The sequence below is a fragment of the Scyliorhinus canicula genome, chromosome 10, assembly GCF_902713615.1.
Source record: "Scyliorhinus canicula chromosome 10, sScyCan1.1, whole genome shotgun sequence".
NCBI classification, from domain to species: Eukaryota; Metazoa; Chordata; class Chondrichthyes; order Carcharhiniformes; family Scyliorhinidae; genus Scyliorhinus; species Scyliorhinus canicula.
This window is the reverse complement of record NC_052155.1, coordinates 89,541,766-89,562,239: the sequence shown is the minus strand read 5'-3', so window position 1 is coordinate 89,562,239 and position 20,474 is coordinate 89,541,766. Positions and strand designations below refer to the sequence as shown.

At 45.3% G+C, this 20,474-nt stretch overlaps 1 protein-coding gene across 2 annotated transcripts in view; it reads left to right on the top strand.

Annotated features, from left to right (window-relative positions):
* Positions 1-19,439, top strand: part of LOC119972507 (peroxidasin homolog) — a 674,574-nt gene extending 655,135 nt beyond the window's left edge. For both annotated transcript variants that reach the window (XM_038809326.1, XM_038809327.1), the window contains 2 exons: positions 11,790-11,903; positions 16,316-19,439. In XM_038809326.1, the coding sequence (XP_038665254.1) occupies positions 11,790-11,903; positions 16,316-16,429 (228 nt within the window). In that variant the 3' untranslated portion in view covers positions 16,430-19,439. The remainder of the gene's footprint in view (positions 1-11,789; positions 11,904-16,315) is intronic.
* Positions 19,440-20,474: the final 1,035 nt, after the last annotated feature.

The window sequence follows — 20,474 nt, the reverse complement described above, 5'->3', positions numbered from 1 at the left end:
TAGAGCCACCAATCCAAGAGAGAGAGAGAGAGAGACCAACATTAATCTTACCTTGTGCTGGCGTCCGTCTCTTCCCTCCGTGTCATGGCGAGATCACTTCTTCAGTCCCCCACGGAATTCACTCAGGGTATTGGTTTTTGCTCGCAGCGCCAAATGCTAAAGTCAATATTTTTCCCACTTCTGGACTGTGATAGAAAGATTCAACAACGCCCGTTAAGAACACAAAACAAAGCTTTATTTACGTATTACAACTGCATACAGAAATGGCTGAAACTTGAAGTCAGAGAGCAGTTAGCAGAACTGCTAATTCCGTCTCAAGTTCGCGCTTTCACAGAGAATCAGCTCAGTATTTATACATTATCAGAATCAGGATTACGTGACTACAGCTTGGTCAGGAATTCGATCAGAAGTACAAACATAAGCAATATCATAAAACAGGCGTCACCTTGCTGACCTGTCAGGACTCTGTCCCGTCACTCAGATCATTATTTTATCCTTGGATGGAATGTTTAAGAGTCGGAGGAGACTTGCTCTGACCCTATCTTGTTGTATTTAGACTGCTTTGGGTTATGATGAGTTAGTCTTTTTAGAATTTGCGGAGCCCAGGCATTTCGGAACAGCTCGACCTTTTCTGATCTTATTCAGGCTTTAGGTCATGCGAAGTCAGCTTTTCTTACATTGTATCAAACGTTTTGACCGGTCTTCCCATTGACCAGTTTTCCCATCATGCCATTACTTAATTCGTACCATATCACAAGCTGTGGGTTGACACTCTACTAATCCTACTGATGACCTCTTACTGGCTCGACTAGACTTACTAGCTACCACATGGCAGTAGTGCCCACTAACTTGTGCACTCTGACTGTCTCAGTATCTGGGTCCCGAGAGAGTGGGAGTCTTAATGACCTGTGGGCTTTATAGGGTGGTGTCCTGTCTGGTGATTGGTTGTTCTGTGATGTGTGTTCATTGGTCATCCTGTGTGTCAATCACTGCCTTTCTGCATCCCATTATATACATCAGTGGATATTATGACATCTCCCTTTTTTTTTTAAATAAGTTTTTGAACGTGAAGGTATACACATGCCTGACTATTTACAAGTGGTGAGTTAATGAACATATGTACATGGGAAGGTGTTTATCGTGCAGATACAGAGCAAACTGAACCAAATTTACAAAAGTAAAGTCTATAGATTCAGTCTTTGAGGCGGGCGACAAATTCTTGTCGATCGCTGCAGAGGTGGAGCAGGAGACGCCGGCACTTGGACAGGCGGGATTGCTGGTATTGCGGCGGTGTCGTGGACAGGTGGGATCGCTCGCAGATCGGTGGCCTCGTGGCAGGAGACGTCCGGAGGAGGCATGATAACCGGCGGAGCAATGCGGTTAGGCGGTGGGCGGGGAACTCTCCGCAGCACCCTCGTGTTGCGCCGGAGAATGGAGCTGTCAGCCATTTGAACAAAGACCTTTGGGTGGCCTTCCTGACAACAGCTGGGGCCGACCAACCTCCCTCAGGCAACTGGACGCGAACAACATCTGCTGGAGCCAGCACAGGCAGATCCGTGGCATGAGCATCATACGTGATCTTCTGCTGGTCCCTGGACTGATGCACCTTTTGCAGCACCGTGAGGTGGTCAAGGTCTGGAATATGGATGGCTGGAACAGTCGTCCTCAGGTTGCGGCTCATGAGCATCTTCACCGGAGACAAATCAGTCGACAGAGGGGTTGCCCTGTATGCCAATAGCGCCAGGTTGAAATCGGAGGCTGAGTCTGCAGCCTTGCACAACAACCGCTTGACAATATGGACCCCTTTCTCGGCCTTCCCGTTTGATTGCGGGTAATGGAAGCTGGAGGTGATGTGTCTGAAGTTGTAGAATCGTGCAAAATCGGACCATTCCTAGCTGTAGAAACATGGACCGTTGTCACTCATCACTGTGAGTGGTATTCCGTGCCTGGCAAACGTCTCTTTGCAGGCTTTGATGACGGACCGAGACGTGAGGTCTGACAATTTCACTACATCCGGGTAACTGGCGAAGTAGTCGACCAAGAGCTTGTAATCACACCCATTGGTGTGAAAGAGGTCTACCCCCATTTTAGACCACGGAGAGGTCACAATCTCGTGCTGTTGCAACTTTTCTTTGGGCTGAGCCATTTGAAACTTCTGGCAGGTTGGGCAATTGAGGACCGTGTCAGCAATGTCCTGGTTGATGCCCGGTCAATAAACCGCCTCCCGAGCTCGGTGTTGACATTTTTTGACCCCAAGGTGACCCTCATAGATCTGGCCGAGCACCATAGCTTGCATGCTTTGAGGAATGACAATCCTATCCAGTTTAAGAAGGATTCCCTCCATGACCGTTAACTCGTCCTTACCGTTAAAGAACTGGGGACATTGCCCGTTTTGCCAGCCATGGGCAAGGTGTTGCATCACGCGCTGCAGTAGAGGATCCTTGGCAGTTTCTTCATGTATTTGGACCACTCGTTCATCAATGGCTGGTAGGCTGCTGGCACATAACTGCAACTGTGCCTCTCTGTGGCAGATGAATTCGCCGTGTTCACACGGCGTGGTGATGAACCGGGATAGGGCATCCGCGATAATCAGCTCTTGACCCGGTGTGTTTACGAGTTCGAAGTCATATCGGCGGAGACGAAGAAGCCGAGGTGACATGTCATTTAAATCCTTTTGGATTATGTGGACTAAAGGCCTATGGTCTGTTTCCACCGTGAACTTCGGCAGGCCGTACACGTAGTCATGAAACCTGACTATTCCTGTCAGGGGACCCAAGCACTCCTTCTCGATCTGGGCATACCGTTGCACGGTCGGCATCATGGCCCTGGAGGCATATGCCACTGGAGCCCAGGACGAGGAGTCATCTCACTGGAGGAGTACCGCCCCAATGCCGTCCTGGCTAGCGTCATTAGATATCTTGGTGTCCTTAGTTGGGTCAAAGAATGCCAGTACTGGGGCTGCGGTGAGCTTCGCCTTTAGCTCAGGCCACTCCTTTTCATGGGCGGGCAGCCACTGGAACACTGTTGACTTCTTTACGAGATGCCGGAGGGCCGTGGTGTGGGTTGCCAAATTGGGAATGAATTTCCCGAGAAAATTTACCATCCCGAGGAAGCGGAGGACCGCCTTCTTGTACTCCGGGGTCTTCATGGTGTTGATCGCCAACACCTTGTCGGCGTCAGGTCGCACACCCTGCTGTGAAATGTGGTCATCCAGAAACTTGATAGCGGATTGACCAAATGAGCATTTGGTCCTTTTGAGCTGGAGGCCATTTTCATGAATCCGCTGGAAGACCTGTCTCAGGCGGGCAATGTGATCCTCGGGCGTTGTGGACCAAATGATCACGTCATCCACACAGACTCGCACCCCTCCATGCCCTCCATCATTTACTCCATGATGCAATAAAATACTTCGGAAGCTGATATAATACCGAGGGGCATGCGGTTGTAGCAATACCTGCTGAACGGAGTGTATACGTCCAGCTGTATTTGCCAGAAGCCACGGGAGGCGTCCAGCTTGGTGAAGAATTTGGCATCAGCCATCTCACTGGTTAATTCTTCATGCTTCGGGATCGGGTAGGGCTCTCGCATGATGTTGCGGTTCAGGTCTTTGGGATCAATGCAAATGCGAAGTTCACCAGAGGGTTTTTAACGCAGACCATGGCGCTGACCCAGTCTGTTGGTTCCGTGACCTTTGAGATGATGCCCTGGTCTTGGAGGTCTTGCAGCTGCTTGCTTAGATGATCCTTGAGAAGAGCCGGCACCCGGCGTGGTGCATGGATCACTGGGGTGGCGTTCGGCTTGAGCAAAATTTTGTAGCGATATGGGAACATGCCCATTCCATCAAACACGTTGTGGTATTGTGTGAGAATGTCGTCTATCTCAGCCTCTAGATTCACATCAGTCGAGGCAGTCGCCAGTGTCGAGGACATGGTGTGGACTCGCTGGACCAGATTCAGGAGCTTGCAGGCGCGAGCACAGAGCAGGGATACCCCGTCAGGCCGGACGATCTCTAATCGTAAAGTTGCCTTGATTTCCTTGTGAGATACCCCTAGCCGACACGATCCACTGGCAGCTATGGCATTGTCGTTGTAGTCAAGCAGCTGGCAGGCTGGTGGAAGAATGCTTGGTTTGTCACGGATGCTGTCGAGATCTGACGTGATATGAGGTTTGCAGACCCGCCGGTGTCCTGTTTAAATCGGATGCGAGACTGGTGGACTGTGAGGATAGCACACCATTCGTCGTCGGGATCCACACTGAGGATCGAAAGGCGGGTTGCAGGTGTAGTGGAGACCAGCTCGCATGTGGTTATGATGCCCACCCGATATGGAGACTCGAGGCAATCAGCATCGGGGTCCGTTGGGCTGTTGGGATCAGAATCCTGCATGTCTTGTACCAAGCGGACACTTCTGCGCCGTGTCTGGGATCACTGGCTGATAATTGGTGTAGTGGACCTACAGCAGGCCGCGTAATGGTCAGGCTTCCCACACTGTAGGCATCGCCGTCCTTTGGCTGGACATTGCCACTTTAAATGGGCGGAGCCACAATTCAGACACGTCATAACGCTGATGTCAGCGCGTTTTATGCGCCAATGCGCATGCACAGTGCGGTTGGCCGACGTACGCACCTGTCCATTAGGGTCTTCGGCCTTACCGTTCACCCGGTCGTGGCGCGCATGCGTAGGAACCCGGGAAAAGCGTGCGAAACGGCCACTCTCCTCGATGCTCAGGCCTTGCATTTTTGCTATGGCCTGCACCCGTTCTGCCTTGTGGGAGGCCAGCTTTGCAGTTTCTGCCGCCCTGATGTGGGAGTAACAATTCTTGGCATGCTGATTGACTATGCACGTCTCGATAGCGACGGAGAGGGTGAGCTGTTTGATTTTGAGGAGCTGCTGCCGCAGGGAATCGGAGTGGACCCCGAAAACGATCTGATCCCGGACCATGGAATCAGCCGTCGAGCCATAATTACATGACTGCGCTAGGATGCGGAGATGGGTCAGGAAGGACTGAAAAGGTTCATCCTTACCCTGAAGCCTCTGTTGGAAGATGTACTGTTCAAAGCTCTCATTCACTTCAATGTCGCAGTGGCTGTCGAACTTTAGCAGAACTGTTTTGAACTTCGTCTTGTCTTCGCCATCGCCATCGGAGGCCTCGATATACAGGAGGAACTTTTGCTTGAAGATTTTCCAATTGGTGGCGAGGTAGCCGGAGATGCGGAGCTGCGGAGGAGGCTGGATGTTTTACATTTCGCTGGATGGCCGCTTGCTGGACATTGCAGATTCACTCGAGGTAGGTTCGGCAGGATTAATAGCACTCTGGTACCATGATGTGTTAGGCAGGTTGGTTCGACGTTGACTGCAACTAGATGCAGGGAAGCTAGAAACAAACGTCTTGACACCGGAGATGATCCAACACTGTTTTATTTAACTATGAACTGCTGTACATGTTCAGCTGTGGGTTGACATTCTACTAATCCTACTGATGACCTCTTACTGGCTCAACCAGACTTACTAGCTACCACATGGCAGTAGTGCCCACTAACATGTGCACTCTGACTGTCTCAGTATCTGGGTGCCGAGAGAGCGGGTCTCTTAATGCCCTGTGGGCTTTATAGTGGTGGTGTGCTGTCTGGTGATTGGTTGTTGTGTGTTCATCCTGTGTGTCAATCACTGCCTGTCTGCATCTCATTATATACATGAGTGGATATTATGACAGTTTAATGCCTGGAAAATGGGTGTACATCAACCAGTTTCTTGATCTAAGAGTCCAATAGACTTTGTCTCATGTGGTGATACATAAACAAGAGGCTGAATTTTCGGGCCCCTCCTGCCAGTGGGGTCATCCAGTCCCACCAATGGTGACCGCCCGTGGGAGGTTCCCCTGTAGTGCAGCTGGTGAACAACGCAAAGAGCCGTAGACATCAGCGGGACCAGAACATCTTGCCACCGGCCAATGGCAAGCCGCCTCCGCTACTGGAAAACACACTCTGGGGTGTGGGGGATGGGGGGCCCCTCCCCGGGGGTCCCTTCCCCCAAGGTATGTAAAAGAAACATTGCAGCGCAGAGATTTCTAAATAATGGGTAACGGAAATTCCTGTGGCTTTCTGCATAATCAAACAAATGACACCCAATTTCAAAATCTATAGTACTTCTGGTGCAATACTGATAGCTAGCGCTTAATTTGTCAATTTTGTAAATTAAGTAGACAAGTTAATTAAATTGATATGGTCTGCTTAATTATACTATCAACCTTTCTTTAATTAGTGCCACAATTATCACAGAAAACCACCTGATAATTAACATGCCTTATATAACAAACTATGGTCATATTGTGGTTGTTTTTAAAAATGTCCTCGCAATGTTTATTTATTAGAACATAGAACAGTACAGCACAGAACAGGCCCTTTGGCCTGCGATGTTCTGCTAAGCATAGTCCGAAACCAAGATCAAGCTATCCCACTCCCTGTCATTCTGGTGTACTCCATGTGCCTATCCAATAACCGCTTGAAAGTTCCTAAAGTGTCCGACTCCACTATCACAGCAGGCAGTCCATTCCACACCCTAACCACTCTCTGAGTAAAGAACCTACCTCGGATATCCCTCCTATATCTCCCACCCTGAATCTTATAGTTATGCCCCCTTGTCACAGCACATCCACCCGAGGAAATAGCCTCTGAATGTCCACTCTATCTATCCTCATCATATTATAAACCTCTATTAAGTCGCCTCTCATCCTCCTCCGCTCCAAAGAGAAAAACCCTAGCTCCCTCAACCTTTCCTCATGAGACCTATCCTGCAAACCAGGCAGTATCCTGGTAAATCTCCTTTGCACCCTTTCCAATGCTTCCACATCCTTCCTATAGTGAGATGACCAGAACTGCACACAATACTCCAAATGTGGTCTCACCAGGGTCATGTACAGTTGCAGCATAACCCCACAGCTCTTAAACTCAAGCCCCCTGTTATTCAACGCGAACACACTACAGGCCTTCTTCACGGCTCTATCCACTTGAGTGGCAACCTTCAGAGATCTGTGGACATGAACCCCAAGATCTCTCTGTTCCTCCACATTCCTCAGAACCCTGCCGTTGACCCTGTAATCTGCTTCAAATGTTTTCTATCAACATTAATCACCTTGGACTTATCAGGGTTAAACTCCATCTGCCATTTTTCAGCCCAGCTCTGCATCCTATCAATGTCTCTTTGAAGCCTACAACAGCCCTCCACCTCATCCACTACTCCACCAATCTTGGTGTCATCGGCAAATTTACTGACCCACCCTTCAGCTCCCTCCTCCAAGTCATTGATAAAAATCACAAATATACCATTCATTTCACATTTCAGTCCGTCCCTGTGGCTCAGAAGGGAAAGAGGGAGAGCAGGAGAGAAATAGTTATTGGGGACTCGATAGTTAGAGGGACAGACAGACCATTCTGTGGCAACGAAAGAGACTCGCAGATGGTATGTTGCCTCCTGGATGCCAGAAGCAACATACCTGATGTCTCGGACCGTGTTTTCAGAATCTTTAAGGGGGAGGGGGAACAGTCACAAGTCGTGGTACACATCGGTACCAATGACATAGATACGAGAAGGGACGGGGATTTAAAACAGGAACTTAGGGAGCTAGGGTGGAAGCTGAGAGCCAGGACAAACCATGTCATCTCTGGTTTGTTGCTAGTGCCACGTGCTAGCGAGGTGAGGAACAGGGAGAGAGTGCAGATAAACACGTGGCTGCAGGGATGGTACAGGAGGGAGGGGTTCAGATTTTTGGGACATTGGAACCAGTTCTGAGGGTGGTGGAACCTTTACAAATTGGATGGTCTACACCTGGGCAGGACTGGAACCAATGTCCGAGGGGGTGCTTTTGCGAACATTGTTGGGGAGGTTTTAAAATAATGTGGCAGGGGGATGGGAACCAGATTAGGAAGTTAGAGGTCAGTAAAGAGGCAGCAACTAAAGCCAGTAAGGTACTAGATACTAAACTCATTGTGACTAAGGAGAAGAGTAGACAGGGAAGGGATGATGAATGCAAAGGGATAGGTGGTCTGAGGTGCATTTGTTTTAATGTGGGAAGTGTAGCAGGTAAATCAGATGAATTTAGGACTTGGATTAGTACCTGGGAATATGATGTTATTGGTATTCCTGAGACTTGGTTGAGGGAAGGGCAAGATTGGCAACTAAATATCCCAGGGTATAGATGCTTCAGGAGGGATAGAGAGAGAGATAAATGGGTGGAGCAGTTGCATTACTGGTCAAAGATGACATCACAGTTGTGATTAAGGAGGGCACTATGGAGGATTCGAGCACTGAGGCAATATGGGTAAAGCTCAGAAATAGGAAGGGTGCAGTAACATTGTTGGGACTTTACTACAGGCCTCCCAAAAGTGAGCATGAAGTAGTGGTACAAATATGTAGACAGATTACAGAAAAATGTCAGAGCAATAGGGTGGTCGTGATGGGAGATTTTAACTTCCCCAACATTGAATGGGACTCATGTAGTGTTGGAGGCATAGATGGAGCAGAATTTGTAAAGATCATCCAGGAGAGTTTTTTAGAGCAGTATGTAAATAGTCCAACTCGGGGAGGGGCCATACTGGACCTGGTATCAGGAAATGATCCCGGCCAGGTGGTTGAAGTTTCAGTCGGTGATTACTTTGGGAATAGCGATCACAATTCCGTAAGTTTTAGAATACTCATGGACAAAGACGAGCATGGTCCGAAAGGAAAAGTGCTAAATTGGGGAAAGGTAGAGTATAACAAAATTCGGCAGGAGCGAGGGAATGTGGATTGGGAGCAGCTGTTTCAGGGTAAATCCACATTTGAAATGTGGGAGTCTTTTAAGGAAAGATTGATTAGAGTGCAGGACAGACATGTCCCTGTGAAAATGAGGGATAGAAATGGCAAGATTAGGGAACCTTGGATGACGGGTGGAATTGTGAGACTAGCTAAGATGAAGAAGGAAGCATACATAAGATCTAGGCGACTTAAAACTGATGAAACTTTGGAGGAATATCAGGAAAGTAGGACAAATCTCAAACGTGCAATAAAGAGGGCTAAAAGGGGTCTTTGGCTGACAGGGTTAAGGAAAATCCCAAAGCCTTTTATTCGTATATAAGGAGCAAGAGGATAGCTAGAGAAAGGATTGGCCTACTCAAAGACAAAAGAGGGAATTTATGCGTGGAGTCAGAGGAAATGGGTGTAATTATTTTTTATTTTTATTTTTTTAAATTTAGCGTACCCAATTATTTTTTCCAATTAAGGGGCAATTTAGTGTGGCCAATCCACCTATCCTGCACATCTTTTACGTTGTGGGGGCGAAACCCGCGCAGACATGGGGAGAATGTGCAAACTTCACACGGACAGTGACCCAGGGCCAGCATTCAAACCCGGGTCCTCAGCGCCTTAGGCAACAACGCTAACCACTGTGCCATCGTGCTGCCTAATGGGTGAGATTCTTAATTAGTACTTTGCATCGGTATTCACCAAGGAGAGGGACATGACGGAGTTGAGGTTAGGGATGGATGTTTAAATACTCTAGGTCAAGTCGGCATAAGGAAGGGGGAAGTTTTGGGTATTCTAAAAGGCATTTAGGTGGACAAGTCCCCAGGTCCGGATGGTATCTAACCCAGTTTACTGAGGGAAGTGAGGGACGAAATAGCTGGGGCCTTAACAGATATCTTTGCAGCATCCTTGAGCACGGGTGAGGTCCCGGAGGACTGGAGAATTGCTAATGTTGTCCCTTTGCTTAAGAAGGGTAGCAGGGATAATCCAGGGAATTATAGACCTGGGAGCTTGACGTCAGTGGCAGGCAAACTATTGGAGAAGATACTGAGAGATAGTATCTATTCACATTTGGAAGAAAATAGACTTATCAGTGATAGGCAGCATGGTTTTGTGCAGGGAAGGTCATGTCTTACAAACCTAATAGAATTCTTTGAGGAAGTGACAAAGTTATTTGATGAGGGAAGGGCTGTAGATGTCATATACATGGACTTCAGTAAGGCGTTTGATAAAGTTTCCCATGGCAGGTTGATGGAAAAAGTGAAGTCGCATGGGGTTCAGGGTGTACTAGCTAGATGGAGAAAGAACTGGCTGGGCAACAGGAGACAGAGAGTAGTGGTGGAAGGGAGTGTCTCAAAATGGAGAAAGGTGATCCGTGCTCGGACCACTGTTGTTTGTGATATACATAAATGATCTGGATGAAGGTATAGGTGGTCTGATTAGCAAGTTTGCAGATACTAAAATTGGTGGAGTTGCAGATAGCGAGGGGGACTGTCAGAGAATACAGCAAAATATAGATAGATTGGAGAGTTGGGCAGAGAAATGGCAGATGGAGTTCAATCCAGGCAAATGCGAGGTAATGCATTTTGGAAGATCCTATTCAAGAGCGGACTATACGGTCAATGGAAGAGTGCTGGGGAAAATTGATGTACAGAGAGATCGGGGAGTTCAGGTCCATTGTACCCTGAAGGTGGCAACGCAGGTTGATAGAGTGGTCAAGAAGGCATACGGCATGCTTGCCTTCATCAGACGGGGTATTGAGTACAAGAGTAGGCAGGTCATGTTACAGTTGTATAGGACTTTGGTTAGGCCACATTTGGAATACTGCGTGCAGTTCTGGTCGCCACATTAGCAGAAGGATGTGGATGCTTTAGAGAGGGTGCAGAGGAGGTTCACCAGGGTGTTGCCTGGTGCGGAGGATGCTAGCTATGAAGAAAGGTTGAGTAGATTAGGATTGTTTTCGTTGGAAAGACGGAGGTTGAGGGGGGACCTGATTGAGGTCTACAAAATTATGAGAGGCATGGACAGGGTGGATAGCAACAAACATTTTCCAAGAGTGGGGGTGTAAATTACAAGGGGTCATAATTTCAAGGTGAGAGGGGGAAAGTTTAAGGGAGTTGTGCGCGGAAAGGTTTTTACGCAGAGGGCGGTGGGTGTCTGGAACGCTTTGCCAGCGGAGATGGTAGAGGCGGGCACGATAGCATCATTTAAGATGCATCTAGACAGATATATAAACGGGTGGGGGACAGAGGAAAGTAGATGCTTGGAAAAGAGGCGACAGGTTTAGATAAAAGATCTGGATCGGCACAGGCTGGGAGAGCCGAAGGGTCTTCCTGTGCTGTAATGTTCTTTGTTCTTTGATATTTTCAGCAAATATATGTGCTTTGATATTACCTCCCATGAGGTTAGATGGGGGTAAATACTAAAAGAATGTGAAATGCGGCCTCACCCTTCAAATATGTACCTCCCATCATTTTTTTACAGAAGCATGCAGAGAGGTGAGTGAATGCCCTACCTTTGAGAGGAAGGGCACATCATTAACCACTTTAAATAAGAACCCACAGTGCAAGCAAAAGCTTAATTTATATTCAATTGCTGCAAGAGTATTTACCCAAGCCCATCATGGAAGTCTAAGGTTGCCATTTCTGCCAAACATGATCCATCTCTAGATCTTGCCATGATCACTGTTAACATCTCATGGTCAATAATCTTTCCCAATGATCATAGGCTGCAGCCCACAGCCGCTAGTTGTTCCATCTGGGTTCTTTCAGGAGTAATAGAGCCAATAGAAACATAGAACATCTTGTTAAATTGAAACAAAAACTGAAGGACTAATAAAATGAATAAGGGTCCACAGTGTTTCCTTACAACATTGCCACTGCTGTAGACAAAGGCTGACATATGTGAGAGGATTGCAAGTGTCAAGAATTCTTATAGTATTAGCCTTCTCTGATATTTCAAATTAAGTCTAGCTAGCCTACATCATGTTTATATATCACAATTTTCCTCATAGATCAATCAACTCGAATCACGTCTGAAACAATATGGCTGCACAGATGAAAAGGGAAATCATATGAAAGAAAATGATCATTGGAAAAAGGAAGACTGCACGACCTGTCACTGTCAGGTATGTATAAAGCTACAGGTAAATTTCAGTTGCCTGTTGGAGTACATGTGAAGCACTACCAATGCACAGGAAACATTGATGTTTCAACCAGCATTACTTGACCACAGTGCTGTCCATTCATTTCAAACCAGTTAATGACAGAGTTAGAACAAAGTTTAAAAGTTAGCCAAAGCTGAATTTTCAAAATTTCTATCTTTTACATTATATAATGCTCCATAAGCCTGGATTTTACAGGACGCTACGGTCCCTGCACTCCTGGCTAAAACATCAGGTGGAGCCCACTCACCAACCCGTCAGCTGCCTCACAGTAATTTAATGCTGGAAGCAATATTAATTGCTTTAAGGCCTGACTTCTGCTCCTTTCTCAGGAGGATATCCCACCTGAGAGCTACTGGCCAATGTAATCCCAGCAGCATCACCTGGGTGCGGTGATTACTGCTGGGGTTTCAGGGATACCCACCATGCTGGAAAGCCTTGGTAAGTCAGGACACTGTGGGAGGTGGAGTGGGGTGGTGAGGTGAGACGGTGGGCCATATGTGAGGGTTAAAGAGGATAATACCTTGTGGGGGGATGGGTGCCTTCGATGGGCACTGATGGTCTGCAAAGGAGATTGCCCACTTTTCCCGACATCACCCCACAAACCTAAATCTGCTGGAATTCCCATATGACTTGTCTCCCCCCGCCCCCCACCAACCGGCCAAAATCGGCAATGGTGGAATGTGAACCTTAAGTGGGCATTAATTGGCCACTTAAGACCTTCAATAGAATCATAGAACTTACAGTGCAGAAGGAGGCCATTCAGCCCATCGAGTCTGCACCAGCTCTTGGAAAGAGCACCCTGCCCAAGGTCCACACCTCCACCCTATCCCCATAACCCAGTAACCCCACCCAACACTCAGGGCAATTTTGGACACTAAGGGCAATTTAATATGGCCAATTCACCTAACCTGCACATCTTTGGATTGTGGGAGGAAACCGGAGCACCTGGAGGAAACCCACGCACACTCGGGGAGAATGTGCAGACTCCGCACAGACAGTGACCCAAGCCGGGAATCGAACCTGGGACCCTGGAGCTGTGAAGCAAACCACAATGCTACCGTGCCGCCTTCAATAGGCCCAAGTGTTGACAAGCTGCCATACCCCACCCCTCATGTCGGGGATATGTAGGTAGGTGGCAGAAGACCACATCCTGAATGTTATGTGGCCCCTGCCACTCCACAGCCCCCAAACCACCTTCAAACCTGCTCGTGATGGAACACAAAATCCAGGCAGTAATACTTGTAGGTTACCAGGGTCCACAAGGCGAGGGCTTCTTCAGTGAAATTGGAAGCCTGGGAAGCCTTTGACCTCTGTGGTGGCTAGCTGGGAATTTGTTGTTCACAGCATCTTTCTCAGGGTGTGCCGTTCTGCTTGACAGTTGACTTGTCAACTTCTTGGAAGTCACTTCACCTGTTTTTTGCTTTCTGCATACCTCGGTTGCATTCCCCTGCTGCCAGTTTTCAGCACTGCATGGCAAATAATTCAGCTGTACCTTGTACCTCTGAAAAAGAACAAGAGTAGTAGCTTCATCAACATCAACAGTATCAGCAGCAGAATTAACACCAACAGAGACCTTCTACTGAGCCACATGTACCTCCATAGCACAGAAGGGATTTTCACAGAGACCTAACTGCAAAACAGCAAGACTCCTAACTATGGTCTCCAAGCAGAGGATCTGCTCTCTTCACTTGTCTGAGCAACAGAGGGCTCCAGAGGCTTCACCTCCTATGGCAGGTCATTGCTTACATCTGTAGCCTCCTTGGGGAAGTCCTCCCATTCATCAGTTGGGCAGGCATTGCCAGCAGCTGATGAGCTTCCTGCTGCTGGAGGGCCACCTTCCCACCCTCTCTGATTGGTCAAGGAAACTAAAGGTAAGTTGCTAATGTCATCACTCAGTTAACAAGACATGGAAATACCACTGGAAATGTCAACAGTTCCTGATTTACTATCAGTCCCATTGTTTCATCAGGAACCATCAGTTAAAAATTCCACCCATACACTTTTCAAACCTCCTGTAATAAATTTGACAGCACCAAAATTCCTGGGTAGGGAGAGATAAACAACGTGGACAAATCACCTGTAGGAGTTGGGAATTTGGGTGAAATCTACCTCAGAACTTAATGGTCATGGTGATGGGTCTGTCCAATGGCTGGAGAGCCATTTACAGAAACCTCAGATGTCAGAGTTCCAGGCTCCTGCAGGGGAAACCTAGCATCTCCAAGACCTGCAGAACCAGTTGCATCACCAGGAATAGTGGCCACTACCAGTACTGCAGTAGGAAAAGGAGCAGGATCATTCCTGGAGCCCTGACACACAGGGTAAATGAGGCAGGCTCACAGAGGCCAGTCAAGCATGGCCCTGTGAGGAGGTTGTGGGCATCAGCATAAAGGGTAGGAGATGTCCTCCTGCATAAAGAGAATCCCCCTCCCCTCAACCAGGCCACATGTATGATATTAAGCTGAATATCAGCAGCAGTGTGGTGAGGCCTTTAAATGACCACTTATGGGCCTCAATTGACCTCTAGGCAGGAAAGCCGTCTTCAATCCCTCCTGCCCGAACTTAGTTGAGGAAGCTGGGAAGGCATTGGGTTCTCCACCCTGAGCCTTCTTGCCCCATTATAAGTCCTCTTACTCCCACCCACTTTCTAATCTCTCTCTCAGGTGGAGCATTGAACTATGTCCACTTCAAAATTGGATGGATTTCGTCAATATTACTTGGTCATGCAGCAGATGTGTCTGTCATTGTTACACGAGGAAGATATTAGGAAACTTGGTCCAGAAATTCTATCAAAGATATAGGGGTTAAACCGACTGAGGAAGAACACTGCTAGCATGGAGTCAGAGGGATATGCCCACACCTGGCAGCGTTACATTGTCCCAGTCAGACTTAAACTTATTAGTGGGAATACACAGCATGCCGCAGATCCATTGTTCTTTGGGACACTCCTCTCTGACCCGCTATTAGTTCGTTACAAAGTCTGATGGCCTCTTTGTCCATCAGTGGGAGGTTAGTTGCATATCAATAGCATGGCTCTTATAAATGGGTGTGGACCATCAAACAGCCGAGATAATGATGAGAGATTGAAGTCTGGAAACCCCAGAGAACCTTTATTTGATGAGCTGGGCAGACCTTAGAGAAAAAAAGAATCCTGTTCTGAACATGTAAAAGAGAAGGCTTTGGCAATCAACCGAGAGTGGTCATGAAAGTTGCCACTGAGGTAGGTTTGGAAAAATGCTCTGAAAGAATGTCCCTAACAGAAAAAAGTTGCTTCATGAATATTAGTATTGTCTTTGTCTGCCTATGTAAGTGGCATGGGAGTTGCATGTTAAAGTGCTATTTAATGGGAACTAGTATGTTAAGGCTAAGAAACTACATGTAATCTGTTATTGTTCGAGTTTAAGTTTTAAAGTTTAAATATTGCTTTTTTTTGTTTTAATAAAGTTTGTTTATAAAATAACCAAAGCCCTATTTCTTATATTATCACTCCTGGAACAAATCGATATTTCCACACCATCTCAAAACTTAAAATTTTATGACATTGGTCCAGTCTCTTCACCACTGTTGACCAGGTATCTGCAAGAGTCATACCAGAATTCCAAAGGCTGGAGGGCAATCCAGCCTGCAGTGGGTTGAATATGACACAATTTAATAAAAATCGTTTGTCTTTACTCCCCACACTCTGTTCAATGTTTGTTTGAGGCTAGTTGCAAGTTTTTCATTCCCCTATTGGTAATTGGATTCTGCATGGTGAGTAAGAAGACCATTTCACCAATGCACAGGGTTCTTTTAATTGGGAGAGTGCTTCGACCAACAACGTGCCACTCTGTGCAGATATTTTCAGACATGATCTCTGGGGTGCTGAGAACACTACACTACACTACAGTGTGTGAAAAGGTGGGAAATGAACTGACCCCCACACTGAGGTAGTCGGTAGTTTGGCTGCCATATCATTAAATTGCATTACGAAAACCTTGACTGTGGCGTGCTGAACTGCAATGCCCCACTCCCAATTTTCAAATGCTGGCTGACAATTTCTCAGGCACGAAACGGGCAGCCAAGCCATTCAAAAGTGTCCCCTAATGCTTTGACTATGGCTGGCAGTGTAGTTTATTCTCTCCAGAGACAGGAGAACAGTTGTCCCTTTGAGATCAATCCAATTTAGCTCATTAATAATTTAGATTCAGTATACACAATAAAAATGGTGAAAAGTAACCATGAATAAATTCCAACTGTGAACCATATTTAAAGAATGAGAATTTAGAACTGAGGTATCTAACTGAATTGCTGTTTTCCCACCTGGAAATTTTAATTCTAATAGGTTAATACAACTGGAGGAACGTCTTTATACTTATCCTGCTGATTTCGTTTTCTAGAATGGCCAGGTAACCTGCTATGTGGAGAAATGTCCTCTTCTCAAGTGCATCAAGTCTACCAAAAAGAAAGGGAGATGTTGTCCTGTCTGCATGAAGCCAGCAAGCAGAAAATAATCTCCTGTATAATTCTGGAAAAATGAACACAGTGCTTGGAAAAAAAATAATAAAGCATTTCTCAGCCTCTTGCATTGTCTACTGATGTCTGGATAACTAAGACGGAGGGGGTGAAATTAACTTTCTGGTCACATTTTGGCACTGCTGATCCTCTGTACTCGACTCTTTTTTCACTTTTAGCAACATCCCATTTTTAAAAACAAGTCAATTTAATCAAAGTATTAAGATGTACCTCAGTAATACATTTATGGAACTGAAAATACTTGCAGTTCAAATATTAAACTGCTCACCCTGCAAGCATGTAATATAAAATAAAAACAGAAAATACGAGGAGTACGTCAGCAGATCAAAAAGATTCTGTGGCGAGCTAATCAAAGTGATTCTGATGATAGGTCATTGACTTAAAATATTGGCATGAATTTACAGTTTGAGGAGATGCAATGACATTCACCACTGATCTTGAAGAAATCTGGCCACAAAGATCTAGCGATCTCTGTGGCATGGATATTTATTTTCCTGATGTTAATTTGAATTCCGCACAAAGTTAAGAGAATCTCCAGACATTCAACAACATTGATTTCAAGAACCAGAATAAGTAGCCAGTGGTGTTGATGTATTCTCACAGACAGAAAGCCAGGAACTGACTACCCTTCATTTTTAATTAAATTTTATAGAGACAATTTGGAAATCCACATCAAATTAAGAATGAAACCGAAATATAAATAAGGTGTTATTTTAAAAAGAGGTGGAGATTTTTTAATGGAGAAATTTGATATCTGACAAATTTAATTTAATTTTTAGGACCAGGAAGATTCTTTATCAGTAATTATGAACTTAGTATGATCTTCAGTCCCAATTCATTCAACAAAGCTGAACTTTTTCAAGAGTAGTGTCAAAGGGAAGTTCTTGTCAGTTCAATGATTTCTAATTGACTGCAGTATGAAAGCGTAGCCAATGGAGCAGCAGAGAATTACTTCAGGATTTTCACATTTGACGGCATATAAGCGTATTCCAGAAGTTTCTGTCAGTTTCAGAGAATTAATGACAATGAATGGTGACAGTTCCACTGCCACTATCACTGCAAAATGTTTTCTTTCTCTCTCCATAGATGCTGCTAGTTCTGCTGAGTACCCTGAGCATTTTCTGTTTTCATTTGAGACTTCCAGCATTGCAGTATTTTGCTTTTCCATAAGGGTGCTGTGATTTGCCTGAAAAGCATCACACTTTACCATACTGTCCAGGTATCTTATCATTTGAAAAATAATTACACAGATATCAGATTTATGACTTACATTTTTAATTAATTTATTTTTTGAAGCAGTGATAAATACTGAGATATAGTTCACTGAGAGGTGATTATGTAGTCTTCACATACACTATCCAACGACTAACCAATTGGTATTTTCCAACTGTGTACTCAATATATTTTTTGAGGAAACTTCAAAAGCCATGATGGTGATTATGTAAAGACCCATTATCTTTATTATAACAAATGTACCTCACACCTTCACAAAGCCAGGGATGTGTTGTGCACAAATATGGTGCTGATCAATGATGCCTCAAAATTGATTATTGTTGGATTGTATTTTTAATTTTATAATTTTATATAAAGTTTTGTGCCAATTCAATTATAGTACCAATAAGTTGATGTAACACTTGAAATGCTCGATTTTGAAGCCTGTTCTTAAAGTGATTAAATAACAATCTTTATATTAGAAGTTTAAACATTGTACAGTGAACATTTGAAAGGTCACTAAAAATACATCAATATACTTACCTTTCACAAGCAGTGAGGACATGTTTTCTGTGACCATATATGCTTTGACCTATGGTGCTGCACACATTTTACAGTTTCAGAACAGTATTGTTTCTTTCTTGAAGAATAAATGATATTATTTGAAAGTTTATGGGCAGATTGGTAAAATGAAACCCTTGGTGCTTTAAAAATTTTTGTATTCATCGATATTTGGTATTAGCAGTGAAATCCATGTATACACCAAATTTGATTCTTTTTTTGTGCATTCATTGTAGCTGAATTATGTTCAAAATAGTAATCATTTTTATATATTCTGAAGTGATTGTATTTTAAATAGTAATTTTATTTATAACTTTTAATGCACACTGCCAAATAAAAATCTAGAACTGACAAAAGTTTTATCAGGCATTTTTGTGACACAAATAGTGAATATTCAACTGCGTTTTTAAAAAAGAATTGATGTCAGTATTCATATATGTGAATAGTACCGAACACAGAAAGCTTTTTGCATTAGATGCTGGATACATATTGGCCAGGACACTGGGAGAAATCCCCTGCTCTTTTTAAAACAGTGTTATGGGATATTTTATGTTCACTTGCTCTTTGGGCTCAGGTATCTGGAGTGGGACTTGAACCCATAACCTTCTGACCTAGAGGTGAGAGTGTTGCCTCAAGCACAACTGATATCTGATATCAGGCCCCCTTTAAGCCTTCTCTGCTTCATTGAAAATAATCTCAGTATCTCAAGTTTCACCTCATTGCTGCATTTGAGGGAAAATTAAATAAACACGATGGAGAAAGACTTAGAAGGACACGCCAATAGGGTAAAATGGACTAGGATGGGAGGAAGCTTGTTTGAAGCATCTACCAATTGGGCCAAATAGTTTGTTTCTATGATGTTAATTCTATGCAATAACATTTATGTATGAGTTCATTTTTGCTAGTTAACAAATGTGTAAGTTCCAAAAAAAATTCAGTACGTAAAATGGTGAATTTGCATCATTTCATTTCCGTGGCAAAACGCTTGTTTTGCGGTTTTTAAAAATGTAATGTTAGATTCCTCATACCAGTTACGGCTGTAGCGTACAACAAGATGTACTGTAGGTTGTACACAACTTTCTATAATGTTACAATGATGCTATGACACTGTTATTGTCTCTGGAAATTATACTTGGACTGAATACATTTCTCATTGCACTTTGTCTGTAGTCAGCAAAATGAAGACCATTAAACTATTTTAAGGTGCAGCAGCTATGGTGCTTTCTTGGCAATGTTTAAAAACAAGCAGCTTTTGATCGGGTCACTGCTTTTGGAGCATCACATTCAAATATATCACCTTACTGTTGCATGTAAAGGTGAATGTCTTTATCTTAATAGGTTATGGTGTAAATCAGGTAAGTGCACTTCCTGTGACCAAAGCAGTAACAGTCCTGACACAAAGAATGCTTCCCTCAATGCTTGTGTTTATAAGATCATATGAAATCCTAGAATAATAGACCATGGAAATAGTCTTCGAAGGATATGCCAATATAAATACAGCCATTATAAATTTGGAGGAAGTGGCATTGTGATATCACAGGACGGGTAATGTCAAGGCCCAGACTAATCTTCTGGAACATGGGTTCAAATTCTACCATGGCAGCTAAAAGCTTGTCTCATTGTCAATTGTTGTAAAGACCCCATCTGCCCCACTAATTCCCTTTAAGGAATTAAATCCGGCATTCTTTCCAGACCCACAGCAATGCGTTTGATGCTTAAATGATCAGATACCAGTACCAATTCAATTCACTCACCTAATGTCAAGAAATGACTGAATGAACTTGATACCACAAAGGCTATGGGCTCTGACAGGATTCCGGCAATGATGCTGAAAATGTGTGCCCTGCAACTAGCCGTGCCGTTAGCCAAGCAGTTCCCAATCAGCTCCAACATTGGCATCATGCAGAAATATGGGGCGGAATTCTCCGACCCTCCTCAGGGTCGGGGAATCGCCCGGGGCCAGTGTAAATCCCGCCCCTGCCGTGGCTGGAATTCTCCGCCACCCGGGAATCGGCGGTACTGGGAATCACGCCCCGCCGGTCGGCGTGCCCCCTGCGCCGATCAGCGGGACCCTGCGTCGGTTCTCCGGCCCGCGATGGGCCGAAGTCCCGCTGCTGACAGGCCAATCCCTCCGACGTGGTTTAAACCACCTCTGTTTTGGCGGTGCGAGTGGGTGCTGGGGGGGCGCGGGGCGATCAGACCCCGGGGGGATGCCCCGACGGTGGCCTGACCCGCGATCGAGGCCCACCG